A 19279-nucleotide genomic window follows, 5' to 3' on the forward strand; every position below is an offset into this window, starting at 1 on the left:
TTATTACGGAGAAATTAAAACTAAAACCAAACAAGGACATAAACTAATGTGCCAAATACAGTACAATGTATATGAAAAATAATAAATACTTAGGAATAATTACATTCACCTTATTTGTAAAAAAGAAAAAAAAATTAAATGACAGGGCACCTGGGTGGCTCAGCTAGTTTAGTGTCTCTTTTTTGTTTCTTTGAATATCTATTTATTTTTGAGAGAGAGACTGAGGATGAGTGGTGGAGGGGCAGAAAGAGAGGGAGACACAGAATCTGAAGCAGGCTCCAGGCTCCAAGCTGTCCACACAGATCCTGACCCAGCACAGAGCCTGACCCGGGGCTCAAACTCACAACCTGTGAGATCATGACCTGAGCCAAAGTCGGACGCTTAATCGACTGAGCCACCCAGGCACCCTGAGTTCCTGACTCTTGATTTAGGCTTAGGTGATGATCTCACAGTAGTGAGATGGATCCCCATATTGGGCTCCACCCTGGGCATTGAGCCTGCTTAAGATTTTCTCCCTCCCTCTTTCTCTCCCTCAAGCACATGCTCTTTCTCTCTCTCAAAGAAAAAATAAATGTAAGCTTAAGCAACTGCCTAGGTAGCATAATTCTTTACAAACTCAAAAACAGACACTTACAAATCTGAGAAAATATACATGCTGCCACCTGTTAAACTTACTAAAAACAATTTGTTAATCGCTTGTACAAAGTATTCTAATAAAAATAATCAGAAATTATTATCTATGTATGTGCTATTTTTAAAATTTTGAACAATTTCCCACTGTAGACCTCATTAGAAGCTATAATCCCTTCCCACTTTTCACGTGTTTCTTAAAAACAAGAGTCATAGCTTCACATATAAATTATAGAAAATGAAAAAAATAAATTATAGAAAATGAATTTTTTTAATGTTTATTTGGGAGACACAGAGAGAGAGAGAGAAACACAGTGCAAGCAAGGGAGGGAGGGCAGAGAGGCAGGGAGACAGAGAATCTGAAACAGACCCCAGGCTCTGAGCTGTCAGCAGAACCCTATGTGGGGCTGGATCTCACAAACAGTGAGATCATGACCTGAGCGAAAGTCGGACGCTTAACTGAGCGAGCCACCCAGGCGTCCCCAGAAGATGAATTTCTTATAACACTTTAAAATTTAAAGAGGTAGAATAAGTGTTTCGGGATGTTCTGTGTTTCCCCCAAAGAAAGCCTGAATAAATAAACAAACACTCATGTGTTGGATTTTGTGGGGTTTTACCATTAGTTTTAAAACCCAGTCTACCTCTGGCATCTTCTCCCTATCGCTTGTCAGTATGCACTCAATCAGATATTAGAAAAATAATTTTAACATAAGATTCACCAAACTTGAGGAGCAAATATACTATGAAAATAAAAATCAATACATATATCTCAACTAGATATTAATTTGGTGCTTTTGCCCTGGTTAGAACTGCCTCGGCCCCTCAGCCCCTCTCCCAGCACAGACTAAAAAGGTAGTTAAATCAGTGCAGAGCCAACATCAAGAATCAAACCCACATCTAGCCAGTGAGAAAAGATGGAATTCCTTTGTGCCTCAAATTCACGTGGTATTGGGACTCAGCTGAGTCCCAAGGTACTGAGCCTGTCTTCAATCTCCTGATACAGAGGCTCTTCATTAAGGAGCATCAGAAACCCAAATGAATCAAAAAATTAATCAAAATAAATTTGTAGGACTGGAAGGTTCGGAAGCTCCTGCTAAAGAGTAAGTGTTTCCAGGAGGGGAGGGAGAGTATCTGGTAATAAAACTAGTTTAAGAACCACAAGACCTAGAGTCTTAGTCTTATTCTGTTACTAATTAGCTGAGTCTGTTTCCTTCTACATAAAGTGAAGAGAATTAAACTGGATGATCTCAGTGGTCTCTTCTAACGTTAAAAATGTAGGTACAGGGGCGCCTGGGTGGCGCAGTTGGTTAAGCGTCCGACTTCAGCCAGGTCACGATCTCGCGGTCCGTGAGTTCGAGCCCCGCGTCAGGCTCTGGGCTGATGGCTCAGAGCCTGGAGCCTGTTTCCGATTCTGTGTCTCCCTCTCTCTCTGCCCCTCCCCCGTTCATGCTTTGTCTCTCTCTGTCCCAAAAATAAATAAACGTTGAAAAAAAAAAAATGTAGGTACAGGGCATTACCGGTCAATGACATGGCTTGAAACCTCTTGAATGCAATACTTTCATTTATTGTCGTTTCTTTCTAATATTGGTCCCCAGGAAGTGTTTAACTCAGATGTTTGGCTCCGCAGAAAATTTTATTACTACCTCTCTCTTTCAATTGATGTTGGTTCTTTCAAACCTACATTTACATTGTTTTCTTTGCGATTTAGAATGATGTTACTGAATTCGTAAAAGTGCAAAAGGAAATTTTTACATTTAGGAAATTTTAAAAACTAAATGTAAAAATTTCCATTAAGGGATTTTCCTTTTTGCATTAAACATGTTATTGGGTAAAATATGGTATAGGAAAGTGATTAAATCAAAATCATGTGGGTTGTTAAAGATTATTTGGTTGTTTGGGGTCTCCTAGGATACCTAGTTGTTTTTCCACCAACCCACACATCCTCTACATTCCTAATAAAGCCTTTGGAATCTGCTGAGCTTTTTAAGGCTCTCAACATTCTCTATGACTTCACCATATCATTAAAAATCTAAAGTTATTTAGCATAATTTAATAGTATTAGCAAGATGTGTGTCCGTATCCAAGGATATAAACTTGTTTGTTGTGACAACCGCCTAAACACTCCAAAAGGCCACTCAAAGAAAAAAACATACCAGGTCAAATTTTCAGTAGTTTTATTGAAAAATGCCTCTTTTGTTTCAGAAATAAATAATATAAGGCAGTGAAATTCACAATCTGCAGTTAAAATATAAAAGCAGCAATTCTATGTTCATAGTCTTGCAAACATTTTCCAACTGCTTTTGATAACTAAGAAACATTATGTTCTGAAAAAAAAAGTTCATACTAAATATACAACACAAACATGCAATTCCGTCTCGGCAGAATAATCTGCAATTTGGCATAAATGTTAGTGTGTCTAAAACAAGGAGGTTTAAGGCAATATGGAACTGTATCCAGTTGATACAATAATTTCAGCTACATGGCTTAAGGTTTGTGGTTGTTAAAGGAGATGTATAAGAGCATCCTATGCCCTAATGTAGAACAGAAGAGAGAAGAGGAAGATAAATAATTGCAATGGAGTTGTTTTTTCCCTCCGTTTTGGTTTGAGGAGGGGAATTACTTGAATCGTGGTGTAATTGAATTGCAAAAAAAGTTTTGTAAAAGATGAACTGCCTTCTCGAAATATACAGTAGTCCTGGGGTTCCAGGACTTACTGCTTAACCTAAGAGTTTCACTGAGGCTGCCCTTTGTGCTAACTAAAGGCACAAGGCACGTTCTCTCCTTGCACCTTTGGGGCAAAGTATTTTGCAAGCATTTCAAGGGCAAAGGCAAAAATGTCTACAAGACTGCGTGCAGCGAGCTAGGTTTCCTGCAGAAACAAGGTTCTCTACAATCAGAAAGCGTACTCTTGGATGAAGCAACGCCGGAAGACACATCGCAGATAAGACGTAACACCTCTCTGTCTGACCTGTAAATGAAAATCCCAACACCTCCCCCCAGCGTGGCTGCGCTGCGCGCGGTTTCAGGTTCACTGCCCAGGGCCGCGGGGCAGGGCGCGCCGCCAGCGCGCGTGGGGAGGATCCTCGTCGCCAGGCTCGTCGGCGCCGTAGTCCTCGTACTCGTCCGCCGTCCGCTCGGGCTCCACCGGCACGATGAAGGGCTCCCGCTCGGGCAGGTAGGCCCCGCCCTCGGGCACGTACGGCTCTGTCCGATTCAACATTACAGTTATGGCATGATTTGGAAGGCACACACACAGCAAAAGCTAAATTATCACCCGAGGTGATGGCAATCCAGTCTTATCTCATAGCTATAAATAGAGAAGTTACAATGTCCTGATTACGTCCATTTGCTGAGAGAATTTGCTGATGATCAAATAATGAAATGGCACTTTTTTTTTTAACCTTCAAGGATCCAGCGGTAAATACAATCATTGCACAAATACCTGGGAAGGGTCAGAGGCTGGGCCAAATAACTGTAAACGCAGAAACCTAGGTAGGATTTTCGCAACTGTGCAGGAGTTCAAACTCCTCAATTCAAAGAACAATTTGGAAAGATGAGGAGATAAGGGAAGGTTTTATTGGCTCCTAGAAACTGAACGCTGGAGGTGAGAATCAACTATCACCAGGTAATATACAGTACATGACATTTTCTGTGGCTGTCTCTCCCACAGACTGAGTTACAGTCGGTGGGTGAGGAACACCAGTGACGACAGTTAAACAGGAAGAAGAAAAAGTGGCTATAAAACTTTGGTTTGAAAATTGCAATTACAAGACCCAAATGAGAGTACATGTACAAAAAATAATAATAGTAAGACACATGCCCTGAATCAGACACATCGCTAACAAGCAAGAGATGAGGAGATTCCATTCGGTGTTATTCCGGCATAGGGCAAGCAGCAGGCTTGGATGCAGAAGCTTATTGTAGAATTGTTAAGTGATTTTAGTGGACAGGATCACATACAAATCATTTACAAGCCACAATTAGTTTATTATTTACATAAGACATTTCCCTTTAACCAGGTTAATCATTTTTCTCCAAATGGCATAATCTCCGCTGGTTAGTAGTTTTATTATGCGCCTCTTTCACAACTGAGGCTCCTCATGGTTGTGTGTTTGAACTTTTTTTTTTAATAATACTTTTCTATGTTATTACTGAAATGCATCAGGCTTATAAACTAACACCACTGCTTTTGTCTCATTCAAGTTAGTATAAAGAGTCTCCACCCTCCTTTATGATGTCCACCCGGTTCTTTAACCATATATCTGTGGTGAAATTTCCATACAGACTCATTTCCTAATAAGCACGTGCGCAAACATCTCAGAAACAGGATTTTCATGTATTCAAACTGTAAGCAGCACTGGCGACTTAGAAAATTTGTTAGCCGGAACCTGAAACAGGTCAAAGATGATAGTTTTTAAAAGTTGAATTACTATGCAAAAAATATATATACACATCCATCTAAGTATGTAATGGTTAAAAAATATATATATATATATATCCATATATTTCCAGTTATTCACACATACCATAAGGCAGAGGTAATTAAAATTTATTTTATAAAGAATTAAATTATAATTTTGTGAATGAGCTGCATGAGAAATTTATATTAAAATTACTACTTTTGGTCATATATAAGTATGCACATAAATATATAGATATATAGATATTTAGATATCAACTACTCATGCACTATTTGCTAGTAGCCAACCATATCAAACAGCAGTATCATTTTTAAAACTTGCAAGATGCTTGAGGGTGCGCTGATGAAAAGGTCACCTCTGACCACAGCATGAGTTTCTCATTCCCAGATCAGCATATCTCCCTTGTCTCCACACTCCCCAAAATCAGGCGTAAGACACCTGGCCTCTGTAATTGTCAGACACTAGATATGCACTACCAACTCTTTAAAAGAAAAAAATTAAGTCCCAGATTTTAGGAACATTAATTCTATGGACAGGATGAGACGGTGTATTATTTTCAGTTGTCTGCACCATGTCAGCAAAAAGTTTGCCTCAACATCAGATTCCCAAAAACAATTTTTTAGTATGTATTCTTGATATTCTATAATTATATTCACAAATCTCTCTTCCCAATCTTTAGGTTTAAAAAAAAAAAGTCATGTTATAGCATTCTTTGAACTCCCAGAAGAAATAAGGAGAGATTTATGATGTGATTGGGCAAATGTAGAAATATAGGAAGGAAGAGCAAATAACCATTTGACCCCTAACAGTGAAGTCATGTTTTATGCTTTGAGAGAGAACATTACTGCATAATCAAAACACACAACTGAAAGAGTTTATATCTTCAAAAAATCCTCAAATCAACCTTCCTTCAATCCTAGGGAACTTCATTTCCATAAAGGTTCTAAATTCAGGTGAATTTGGGTTCCTACAATGGCAACAACATACCTGGATAGCCTTGCCCATTGTATGGGATGCTGGCACACTGGGATGAATCACAGTATCCAGGAGGACCTGGGGGGCCTCGGATACCTGAGTTTCCAGGACGACCTGGGGGGCCAGGAGGACCTCTTGAACCTGTGGACCCTGGTGGACCCGTTCTGGATTCTCCTTGTGGACCTAGTATGGGGTTAAAACAGAGATTTCCCCTCTTGTCAAATACATCTCCTGAGGCAGTCCACAATTCTTCCACACCACCACTGCCTCAAGACGACATGATGCACTAGTATATGGTAAGAAAATATTTCCTTAAGAAATCACCAGTATGAACCAAAGTGTGAAACTTTCTTACCAGTGATCCATCAAGAATTAATGACAGAAATACAACTACTTTAACGATTGTATCCAAAGAAAACCGACTCACCAAGAATTAAGCCAAACTAAAGATCCCAGTGAGTTCCCTGGATGGTTCCCACTCTTACAGAGATAAAACTATCTGAAGGAAATGGTTATATTAGCTGTGTTAGACTGCCAGGAGAACATGGGAGTGCCTGCCCACACCTCCAGACTATGTAAAGTAATGTTATTTCTGGATCAAGTTATACGTATTTATGGTTAACACAAATGTAAAGATTTAACCACTAGGGCTGACCTTGGTTACAGGGTCTCATGGACCTTATAATGAAGAAAAACAAGAAGTCATTTTCAATCTAGTAAATGAAATGCATAAAACAACTGGACAACTATTCTTTCTTTCTAAAACATCAATAAAGAAACTGTGAATGAAATCTTGCAATGTGTCAGGAATTTTAGTGAGAATATATTTTCTCAGCCGCTAGCAACATCTTGAAGAATACTAGAAGAAACAGGAAATAACACCATCCTTAAAGGCTATGTGGCCAAACAAAACAAATGGGAATTCCATAAAAAAGAAAACAGTAACCCTCTGTGTCATTAAAACCCATACCCTCATATATTAAAGTTACAGTGAGTGCTTAATAGAACACATTCAAACATTTTTTTTTGAACAAAGAGAACATAAAAATGAGCAGGTTTATACAGGTTGAACTTCTTGCTAAAATATATTCACAATGACAGGCCTGCCTGAAGCTAACAGGATGAGATTGTGAATCTCTTAGGGTTGTATACTCTCAGTATTTATGCTGTTTACTTATTTGATTTACTACCAAACGTACCTGGGGGGCCAGGCGGCCCTCGAGGTCCCAGAGATCCAATACCCCTTTCACCCTTCTCTCCCGGCAAACCTAAGGGAGGACAGAAAGAGAACAGGGAGAAAATTATCTGGAAACATGTAGTTTTCATCTTAACTGATAATACTTAATTCAAGAAATTCACTTCTTTTAGTGAAAGCAGAAACTAATTTTTCACAGAAGTTCACTCTTTAAGCCAAATTCTTTCTAGACATTTGGGTAATTCCAGATTCATGGCCAAGAAACAAATCTGGCTACAAGTCAGGGGGGAAATTATTTGAAGAAAACAAACATGTCTATTATATTTTTTTTAGAAATAGTAATTAAGAACAGGAATCTTGACTACATAGTTACAACTCATTCAGACACATCTTAAAGGTAGCTCTTTAATAGCTCTATTGCATAGCATCCAAACCGTTAGAATTATAGAGGTATCTAAATTTTCCCCAGAATATTAACTGCTGCTTTGACAAAAGGGAACACCCAGCATCCCGAAACATCTGGAATTAAATAATTCTATTTTTCTTCTTTTCCTTCAATGACACTTATCTACCATGAAATTAAAGCCAAACAAACACGTAAGACCAGTGCCAAGCCCTGAACAAAGGAACTAAAAGAATTTGGATCTAAAACTGTAAGGCTGCTTAAGTACATTCTAAGTACATTCAATGTACATTAAGCACATTGCTAGTCACAATAATTAATAATATTTTAGCGTCTGAGTGAGTTTGCCAAAATACAGTTTTTGCCATCAACAATAACAACAAACAATCAGAACATGGCATTATCTTTACTGAGATCTCCTGACAAAATCTTCCCATGTTCTAAGATACGGATCTCTATGGCCTGCGGCTGCCTAAAGAAAATAATGGGTTCGTGGACACACAGTTTTTCTGGGGCTGTCCAAACAAGAATAATTAAAGCAGTTTGCCAGGTTCAGCCTTCCACGTGCTTTTCAACCTGACCCAGATCCCCCACTTGCAAATTCCTTTCTTTAGCCCTGCACAGCGGCCAGAGATGCCCACCTCGTTCACCCGGGGGCCCCTGCATCCCTGGTGTGCCAGGGAAGCCTGGTCGCCCCCCAGGTCCCGGTTCTCCTCTGGCTCCTGCACTGCCAGGAGGGCCTGGGGGACCCGGTGGGCCTGGTTGGTTGCGATTGGAGTGATAATCATTTGGAATCTGATTCAGCATCTGATTGAATCTGCTCATCTGACCTACAAACAGAAATAAGACTTGTTAGTAAAAAACCCAGTAGGGAAGGGATGAGATGGTGAAACTCTTCTCTTAGTTCTCTATTCCTCCCCCTCCAGGACACATTCTAATTAGAAGCCTAAAAATAAAATAAAACACTCCAGTCATCTAGGACAAAATAATTCCTGATAAACATGTGTCTCCACAAAAATACTGACCAGTAAGCCACAGCATTACTATAAACATAAAAGAACTGTAAAAGTTTGATAGGGCTCTGATATAAAGCCCTGTGGTTTGCCAGATGATGTCATTCAAAAGAGAACCTTTCTTGAATTAAGCAATTTTTTGTGTGCATGTACCTAGAATGATAATCAGGCTTTAGTGTAAATTGAATCGCGTATAGGATACATTGAAAAATACAGATCTCTGGGCCTCATCTCCAAAGACAATAAGTCACTATGTTTAGGGTGTGGCCCAGGAACACTCATTGTTAACGAGCAATATAGGTGATTTATGCAGGTTTCCCTCAGGATCACACTTCAAGAAACACTGTTAAGACTTCTGAAGTAGCAAACCCTGAGTTTAAAACCATGCTGTTTGTAGGCACTGAGCCTTATTAGTTAATAGGCTTCATAAAATAAGAAGAAAGAGTCTGTGAAAAATAAGGAGGCAATAAAAAGGTCACCACCAATATGTACTTTCAATGATCAAATTAATCTTGATGGGCCCCCTTCCTTAAAGTCATAGAATAATTTAAAGTTTATAACTTTAAAAATCCAGTGTTTGCTGCTTCTACATGTATCCTGATGAAGATCAGTAAAAATCCTAACAAGGAAATTGAAAAGCCCTTTCAAAATATGATTCTGTATCAGATTAAGTATAGGATAACAGGCTATTATTTTACTTTGGGTTCTCGTTTTATCTTAATGACAGTCATTAACATATGACTAGTTTTAACCGACCAGATACAAAACCAAGAATGTATAAAAATAAGAGATCATCACAATGAAATAGGAACATATATCTTAGAAACTTTGTGACTCAAACTCTGCATTTTCCTGCAACAAATTTAAAAAGCATTCATACATTAAAAATAAAAGAAATTTTACCACTTATCAATTGTTCACAGACTTGTCTTGCAACTGCTCGCATCATGTTCTGGGAAGCAATGTCTCCCTTGTTGATCAAATCAATGAGAATCATTAGCATATTATTTCTATAGTTTCAGACTTCAATGTTTAACACACAAAATAAAAAAGTAAATCAGATTTTAAGAAATACATACTCTATCGCCCTTCTCTCCTTTCAATCCAGATGGACCCTGAAATACAGGAATTTCGTAGATTAGAAACTGACAAACATGATCTAAAATGATTCACGAACAGACTTGATGATGAAAGAGAGCAAGGTCTGCTTTCTAACAGATTAGCAAAATGACACTTCATATTTATATCCATCTTACTTGCATTTTGCTTGTCTGTAAAAAGGAATCTTTCTGTACTTGTCTCTCATAGAAGCACGTATCCTCCAAATTAGTGCTGAGATGTGAATTTTATGACTACACATTTAGAAATTATGTAATCTGCATGCATTTATGATGCAATTCACAATATAAGCCTGGAACTAAAATACAGATGAGAAATTGCCCTTGGTACCATTATTCTTTCCTTTACATCACCATGGCTGGGTAGCTCAGATTGTTTCTGTAGATTGTCCATGAGGTTAATCTTGGTTCAGTTCTAGTAAGAACCAGTGGGAAATGAGTCAATTTCCTAACTAAATATATATCTGTAACTTCTTGCAGTTATTGTGTGTGTGTGTGTGTGTGTGTGTGTGCACTGAGTATAAAAGGAACCATGTGTCTCTCTTACTAAAGTGGTCCCACATCTAAACGCAGCCACAGAATATTTGTCCCTACTCTGTCAAGCCTCTCACTGGCCATGAGAGGATCTTGAAAAAAGTTTTCTATAGTGCCAGAGGTTTTATTTTCCCATAATGTGTTTCTAGGCTGCCAATTGCTATCATGGAAGGAACTTCTAAACCATTGACAAACCCACTGCTCACGTAATGTCCCAAACCGAACCACCTCTTACAGTCCCTAAGAATTTTGCCTAAAGAACTCCAATATCTTCCTCACTGCTCTTCCTGTTTTCCCATTCTTCCTCTCTAGAGTCTATTTTCCACACAGAAGCCAGAGTGATATCTTTAAAAGGAAAATAAGATTAGGTCACTCTTTTAGCTCTAAGTGCCCATCATACTTAGCATGAAATAAGAATTACATATCTTGGGCTAGATGGTCCACACAATCACCTTGTCCAGCTCTCTGGTCTTGCCTGCTACTCTTCTTCTCCTCAACTCCCTTCAGTTCAGATACACAGGCCTCTCTGTGGTTCCTTTCATATGCCAGACTCATTCTTCAATCATTCTTCACTTGAGGCTTTTGTTCATACCTGGATCTTCTTCCCACAGATTTTCAAACAGCTCTCCCTCCATCCACTCCAGTGTCACCTCCTACGACAGGCTCCCTGACGACTGTATCTAAAATAGCCACCTTCTCACTATCACAATTACTCCCTTGGCCCTCACTCTGCTTCTTTTTCTTCACATCACTCAAAACTGCTAGAAACTATATTGTTTATGTACACGTTTTGGTCTATATCCCCCACTAGAATCCCCATGAGGGCCAGGACTTTGTCTTGTTTACTGTTGTATCCCCAGACCCCAGAACACAAGAACATGTACTAGCACATTTAGTCACTAAACAAAAAGGTTTTGAGTCAATGATAAAAAATATTCCACAAGAAGTTCCTTGAAACATCCGCTCTACAACATCATGTGTTACAAGTTAGCGAGAAGATACCAACTGCTTACAAGAGCTAATGACATAAGCCAACAGCCAAGCTCTCTGCTAAGACCTTTCTATACCCATCTGCTAGTTTTAGTTTTAGAAATTAAAGGTAAGTTAGAAAAGAGAAGAAAAGGAAGAACAATTTTCTACTTTAGAAGGATGAGGAAAATACAGGGGAAAAAGAAGGTAGGGAAGGTCCAAAAAATGTTACCAAATGATAAGAAGAAACCGGAGTTTGGTTCTCCCTTTGCCAAAATTCTAGACTCTTACAGAAACGCTACTGTTACTTAGTTTGGAGCCTTCTGTAAATTGCAAGGAATTTCTGTTTTGTTTGTTTTATATTTACTGCTACTTTGAGATTGTTCCTGGTTTGTGTGTGTTTTTTTTTTAATTTACTGCCACTGTGAGATTGTTCTAGTATATATGATTTGTAGAAATCATCTTTATTGCCAGTATCTAGAGATCACATTTCAAGTAAAGGAAGCAGAAATTTTTTTTAAGTTTCTAGTTCCAGCCATCAATTACATCTGGTATATTCTTATGTAAGACTCCATTTCAGTAATACTCAAATGAAATAGAATTGTGAATGGGTAGAAAAGTTCCATGTGCTTTTAACTGCTCTTGTGAAGTTCCTGCTATGATTCACTGAGGAAAAGAGAGTAATAAATTCATGTGCTAGGGTATACACAGATTGTAAAATATATCAGGGGTCCTTTCATCTTAATACTGCTTGCTTAATTTTATGTAAACATAGAAGGCAGGCCGTATCACATAAAGATTCTACCCTAAGTTTCTTTGACATTAGACAGTTTTTAAACTTGGGTTTATATAATTTGGACAAGATTTAAAAAAAGAGTTCCGTCCCGAGAACAGCCCTGATAGATTAGTGTCATTGCTAACAGTTGGACTTACTTATCTTGGAGATAAATTTTTATGTTTTAAAATTCATTTCAGACAAATAAACTGCTTAAAATAAATTCACACTTCACACATACAAATAAGAAAAAGGTTGTAAAGAAGAATATGATGCTCAATGGTCATTAAAAATACTTCTGGATTGGCAATTTTAGAACTTCAAATTCAGTTTTGGAGGTACCAACGTGGAAATGCCAGATATGCATAATGCCATTATTTTAACCAGGCCATCTGACCAAAAGAAGTTAAACTGTATGTGAATTGCAACAGGACAGTATAAAAAAGTAAAATAGCGGATCAGAGAAATCCTTTTAATCCTAGGACTACCGTCTAGCAGCCTTGAGGAAAGAGAAATGACTAAATGCATGGCTGGCTGACACTCATGAAGGGTTAACATCCATAAACTACAAATGAAGGCACCACGCACCATCATGTATTTTTCTATCTTAAGCAGCATACCGCTCCTAAATAAAAGAATCGTTCTGCTGACCCAGCTTTGAGTGTTTACACAGTGCAGAAATATGTGTCTTGGCTCAAAATCCCATTCTCCTTTTAAAGAAACCCTATGACCACAATTTTCATCCCAGAATATTATAACTCAGAAAAACTTTAGAACTGGTACCAAGTTAAATCCATGGGTTTCGCATAGTTTCAACAAATGCTTCAAACACATTACAGCAGAGATAACATAAATACGCCAAAGCCTTGGCAACATCCTCATTATTTATGGCCGCAGAGAAATGACTCCAGACACGCAATCTGTCCACTTACTGGTCTGCCATGGTCTCCAGGTTTTCCTGGTTTCCCACTAGGTCCTGTGACTCCTGGAGAGCCTGGGCTTCCCTGAAATACACAGGCCGAGAAAGGGAATGATGCGATGAAAGAAAAAGCCCACCTAGAGTAAACTAACAAATGTGGCCAGCTCTAAAAGCCTGTCACAGAAACAGCATACAATAGAGAGAGTAAAACCAAATTTTAAGATAGCATGAAAGAAAAAATTTTGAAAATTCTCAATATTTATGGTGTGTATAGTTCTAAAATATATTTTAAGACCACTTGAAAAATATATAGATACATATAATCAGTTTCACAATTCATAGACTGTGATTCTCATAAATTGGTTACAAAATGAATTTGCAGAAAGCAATCCCTATTTTTTAGTTCATTTCTATTACAAAACCGGAAAACTCCTCAAAAGACAGTAGTGAAAACTTTGGTTGGGAAAGAAATTAAGAAAGTAGCTGTTTCTATGCTAAATCAGGTACCACCGTGGCACAGTCTTCCCTTGTTGCTGGGAGTCTTGGTCTCAGCCTAGAAATTCACTATTTCGTTGGTGCCTTCTCTAAACTTCCACTTTTTTCTATCATCTCAGCACCCTTCACCTCCTCCAAACCATAGCTTTTAACACAGTTTCAAAAATCTTAGCCATATTTTAGTAGAATATATATAATATCTACTAACCAATACTTTATGTTCTAAAGCCTAAAATTTCCTTAAAATTGATCATCAAATTCTGTAAAACAAATAATCCTTTACTTCATCAATTATGCAAATATTAAGCTCTGTAGTAAATATTTAAAATGCAAGTTTACTATACATTTAAACTCTCCTTTACCTGAGAACATATATAATGTTGAATGTTCATTAGACATCAATAATTAACATTGTTTAATATATGCCCTCATGTCTTCATATCCTGCCATAAGACATGAAGATCATCCATCACTTCAGACAAGTTAATTATGATGTCACCTGGATGCAGGCATCTAGATGCCACTCTCAAAATCACTGGCTTTGGTGTTTTCCCCAAAAGATCTTAATTAGAAGATCTAGGGTAAATTTACTTCCTCAGAATGACTGATAGTGTTCAATAATAAATTCCCTTAAAACTGAAATGCCACACACCACAGCTTATCAAAGTTTTAGAATAGGAAGTAACCAGTAAGGTCTTAAAACCCCACCACTCGATGTGGGGCTGGAAGGAACTGGGGCACCAGCCAACTAGTGGTCAAGTCACTTAGGAGTATTTTTCTATTTTTCAAATGTAACTTGATTAAACAGACTCTGTATTTTAACACATCTGTTTTCTCCAGCCCATTTTGATTTAGGAAAATAAAACAAACAGCTCCCTTGACAGTGCACCCCATAGTACAGATAGAATGTGCCTCAAAAGCCAGGTTACTGGGCTTTTCCCTAGCAAATGGGGGTAGGGATTTTGGGGTGGGGAGACAACAATGTAACCCATTCAGTTCTTACCGGTGGCCCAGGGGGTCCCCTGGGTCCCATTGCACCATCTTTTCCAGTAAAGCCCTATTGTAAACATAAAATTAATTATGAATTAGTGACATAATGACCAAGTGAAAAGGAAAGATGCTAAAGAGACTGGTAAGAGTGAAGGGTGAAGTATTTAACCCAGCTGCAAGTAATCTTTCAGTACAAAAACAAATATACCCCCAAAATGCTTCCCAATTTAAGCTATGCCTTTGCTGATCATTTTTTTTTTTTTAATTTTTTTTCAACGTTTATTTATTTTTGGGACAGAGAGAGACAGAGCATGAACGGGGGAGGGGCAGAGAGAGAGGGAGACACAGAATCGGAAACAGGCTCCAGGCTCTGAGCCATCAGCCCAGAGCCCGACGCGGGGCTCGAACTCCCGGACCGCGAGATCGTGACCTGGCTGAAGTCGGACGCTCAACCGACTGCGCCACCCAGGCGCCCCAGATCATTTTAAGAGTCAAACTAGTTTTCTCCAAAGAAGGAGACTCCTTTCATAAAGATGCTAACTTTTGCTTTTGTGAGACTGTAAGGAAGCCTAAAGGAAGACTAACCTCTCTACTGAAAAAGTCAGTGTCCACAAACTGGTCCAGAAAGAATCAAAATGGGATGAAAAGAAATGTTGCTGAGAAGAGCAACATAAAAGCTGAAGGAGAGGCCAACCACCTGATTCAAAACTGTCCCGTTTCCTAAGCAATGGCCAGCCAGCCAGGGAAGGACTTCCCATGTCCCCACGGCTGGTGAACTTCTCTCCCTCACCCCAGAAAAGAGTGAAGTTGTCTTGACTGCCTTCCACGTGAAAGAAAGGAAATCCTCAGTCTTCAGCTAATTTTTTAGTGGTTTGCTGCTCCTCATCTTGCATGAAAGACCAGATCCGCACAAGTGTCAGGTTGACTGGGAAGAGAGATGTGCCCCAGGAGCACCGCGCGTTGCTGCGCAGGCTTGCTCGTTGGCTCTCAGGACCTGCCTCCATGCGGTGCCAAATGACCTCTGCCTCGCATGAGTCACTCTGCTACCCAGTTAGCATTCATCCCAACAGAGAGATCCCTGAAATTCAGCAGAGGATTTCTGAGTCAGGTCTTTTTTATAGCTCTTGCATTCCTCTGTCAAAGGAGATTTTTGTCTCATTTTCTGCAGGGAGTAAGAGTGATAATTTCATCCATATTCTTGGATTCTAACAAAAATCAAGAGCCTTTGGATAACTGCCTGGTCTAAGTATCCATGCTTCCATTGGTTTTATAACAGAGGAAGTTTAAATTATTTCCTTAAAATTGTGTTAGAAATATTCCACCACCACTACTCTCCGATTTTTTTCTCCAGAAACTTATACAGATAAAGATTTCAGAATGTTTTCTGGGAGCCCCAGGTCTGCTTCACAAAAAACAGACTCCAAGTTCACCTGATGTAACATCAACATTGCTTCTGAGAGCCACTTAAGAAACAAAAATGCTCTGGTGGTATTGCTTAGACAGTTTGAATTGCACGTCTTCCATCTAAATTTCTCCAGCGTCTAAGACACTCTTTTGTTTATTTGTTTAGGTGAGTATTATATTTCTGAATAATTCTCCTTCCTAAGAACTTCCTGATCAACCATTTTCTCTTTTTTCCCCCAGCTTTACTGAAGTATAATTGACAAATAAAAGTTGTACATATTTACGATGTACCTGTTTTGATATGCGTATACATGGTGAAATGATTACTGCAACCAAGATAATTGACATACACATCACCTCACATAGTTCTCATTTTTTGAGTGTGGTGAGAACATTTTTTTTTTTTTTTTTTTTAAATTTTTTTTTTTTCAACGTTTTTTTATTTATTTTTGGGACAGAGAGAGACAGAGCATGAACGGGGGAGGGGCAGAGAGAGAGGGAGACATAGAGTCGGAAACAGGCTCCAGGCTCCGAGCCATCAGCCCAGAGCCTGACGCGGGGCTCGAACTCACGGACCGCGAGATCGTGACCTGGCTGAAGTCGGACGCTTAACCGACTGCGCCACCCAGGCGCCCCTAGTGTGGTGAGAACATTTAAAGATCTACTCTATTTGCAAATTTCAGGTACACTATATAGTATTATTAACTATAGTCACCCTGCTGTACATTAGATCTCCAAAGATCATTCATCCTGCATAACAACTCCAACAGAGCCTTTTTGTAGCCTTTTTGTAGACTTTTTCCAACATAGCCTTTTTGTACCCTTTTTCCAACATCTCTCCATATCCCCCTCGCCCTTACCCTTGGCAACCACCATTCTACTAGTTGCCTCCATGAGTTCAACTTTTTTTAGATCCCATACATAAGTGAGATCATGCAGTATTTACCTTTCTGTGTTTGGCTTATTTCACTTACACTAAGGTCCCCCAGGTTCAAGTTTCATCCATGTTGTTGCAAATGACAGGATTTCCTTCTTTCTTAAGGCTGAGCATTTTATACATATAAAGCGTCCATCCATGAACACAGATCTGATCAACCATTTTCTTTTAGAAGAGACATATATCTAAGTTGGGGTGAAGAAGAGCTTATCCTAATGTTCTCAGGTCTAACTGAGCCATCTGCATAACTTTGTGATAAATTTTATTTTTTTCTCCATTCTCAAAGCAGCAGTGACTTTCAAAGCTGCTTCCCTCTAGGTGAGGTTGGATGAGAAGACCTATGGTTGTTTTCATAGGTGCACATGTATTAGATACCTATTCATGTGGTTCTTTTGTTTCTCTCTAGTGGTCCCCAAAGCTGTGCCTCATTTTGAAAATCATCTATGCAGAAGACAACCCATGTATCCAATTCCTACCAACTCCATCTTGGTAACAAGTCTTCCTTTCTCACTGTGGTCCTTGGGCTTGCTCTTCTGACCTTTCTTCTCTTCTCTTCCAACACAGAATTCAGGTTTCTTTCCCTTCCTTCCTTCCTTCCTTTCCTTCCTTCCTTCCTTCCTTCCTTCCTTCCTTCCTTCCTTCTCTTTCTTTCCAGCCCAGATGCCTATATCAAAGTCTATCTAACTTTCCAAAGTTTATGTTCTATCAGCTGTGCACCCTGTTTTCAGCGTTAGTGGTAGGGAACTAGGGAGTAGGTAGGTGAACAAGGCTGAGCGTAAAGAGGGGAATGATTTCCTGAGAAGCTTCCTCACTCTCAAGCTGGGAGATCTGGGTGGCCTCACCATAAAGTTGGAGTCACAGATTAGAGTTTGAAAGTGAAAAAGCAAAAAAGCATAGAATCTTCCCACTCCCTCATTTTTCTTGAAACAGTGATGGTGTCAATGGCTACCTGTCCCCAGTTCAGGAAGAGCCTTTTGATGGGACATCCCTGGCAACCCACCATGTCTGCACGAAGCCCACACTGGGTGGCCATGATGGGCCCAACAAGGCTTTCGTAACAACAGCACCAAGTGAGTCAGTCCATCATCACTTCTTGATTGCAGTGTCTTTGGTTTTGCTTTCTAATTGAATAGACTGACTTGTCACCTCTGCAATCTCACTATTGTCCTTTATTGTAAAATAATTCTTCATTAATAGGCAACAATGTGATATCATTGCCAACATCATCATAGCCTGCCTGAGAAAACTTACTCTATCTCCTGGAGGTCCCATTGGTCCTGGTGGGCCAGGTAATCCTGGGGTTCCCTACACAAAAGAAAGCAAACAAGTGACATGCTATAATATACTTCCTATATGGGAAAACATACTTTTTGTTCTTCAAAATGCTTGAAAAAAAATTCAGGGGGCTCTGAAAAGAAGCAGAAAACCAGAACCAAGCCCAGTGCCAGCCATATAGTGGATGATCATCAGGATGCCCACACTTGAATTGAACAGCACAAATTTGACAACTAAGACCAGGGTATGAAATGGAAATAATGCGATGCACATAGCCTGGCTTCTGCTTTGCTGCCTCCTCTGGGTTCACCTTTTGAGGCACTACAAGGGCAACTTTTCAAACAGCACCTGACAAGTAAAAAAAGAGGTAGCTTCAAGAACAACTCACGGTCCGGCCGGGAAGTCCTGGCTCTCCAGCATCACCTTTCATCCCTTGGCGACCCTACAGCAGCAATGGGAAAATAGTCCTCAGGCATTTTACAGAGATGAAGTGAAAAGGGGAGACATAAGTCACTTCTGAAATCTCCATCACTTCATAAATACAATGTAAACACATTTGGAAGGTAGACAAATCATTTTTCGGATTGATGCTCACTTTTGAAGCTATAAATGCTGTGTTCTGATTTCCATTTGTAATATTAAAGGATAATTTTATATAATTATGGGACGATATACCACTTTAAAAGAACATAGTTTAACATAAGGTATTTTCATAGGAAGAAAATTTGAAGGGAGAAAAACTATTTTTTATTTAATATATTTAATTAGTTGCTAATTTTAATAGATATTCAATGAAGTGTGATAATTTTGGTCTTTATAACTACATGCTAGAAAACACTTGTCATAAAAAAGTAGAATTAATTAAAAAAGTAGAATTAATTAAAACTGATAAATTTAATTTAATAGTAGTAAGAAAGGTAAAAGCCCCAAAAGTCCCTTTTGGACACAAGAAGCTAAAAGTAGATTCAGGCAACCCTTTTGAGTGAGAAAGCCCTATCCCTCCACATGTCTCATTTCCAGCTTTATCTGGTATCAATTATTTTTCCTCTAAGTGCCAAGAAAATGTATCTGTCCTATATTAAGGCATCTTAAAAGGAAGTTTAGACTTGAATTTAAAACTATGCAGTTATCATATTCTTATTCATATACTGTATTCTTTTGTTTTTTTAAGGTATAGAAAAAAATGTTAGTAGCTAAATAAAATATGAGTCTTAAAAGGTAAAAAC

General features: G+C 38.9%; 1 protein-coding gene across 7 annotated transcripts in view; it reads right to left on the bottom strand.

Moving 5' to 3' along the window:
• Window positions 1-3521: 3521 nt before the first annotated feature.
• COL12A1 (collagen type XII alpha 1 chain) overlaps window positions 3522-19279 on the bottom strand; it is a 116114-nt gene continuing 100356 nt past the window's right edge. For 6 of the 7 annotated variants that reach the window (XM_086707251.1, XM_086707247.1, XM_025926140.2 and 3 more), the window contains 10 exons: window positions 18442-18495; window positions 18030-18083; window positions 14451-14504; window positions 12966-13037; window positions 9717-9752; window positions 9541-9607; window positions 8266-8454; window positions 7226-7294; window positions 6039-6209; window positions 3522-3834 (listed from right to left, as the gene is read on the bottom strand). In XM_086707251.1, the coding sequence (XP_086563377.1) occupies window positions 3659-3834; window positions 6039-6209; window positions 7226-7294; window positions 8266-8454; window positions 9541-9607; window positions 9717-9752; window positions 12966-13037; window positions 14451-14504; window positions 18030-18083; window positions 18442-18495 (942 nt within the window). In that variant the 3' untranslated portion in view covers window positions 3522-3658. Of the gene's footprint in view, window positions 3835-4184; window positions 5019-6038; window positions 6210-7225; window positions 7295-8265; window positions 8455-9540; window positions 9608-9716; window positions 9753-12965; window positions 13038-14450; window positions 14505-18029; window positions 18084-18441; window positions 18496-19279 lie in introns of those variants that run through there. The other variant, XM_086707250.1, reaches the window with a different exon arrangement.

This window comes from Puma concolor, chromosome B2, assembly GCF_028749965.1.
Source record: "Puma concolor isolate L17-30 chromosome B2, mPumCon1.1.hap2, whole genome shotgun sequence".
Taxonomy (NCBI): Eukaryota; Metazoa; Chordata; class Mammalia; order Carnivora; family Felidae; genus Puma; species Puma concolor.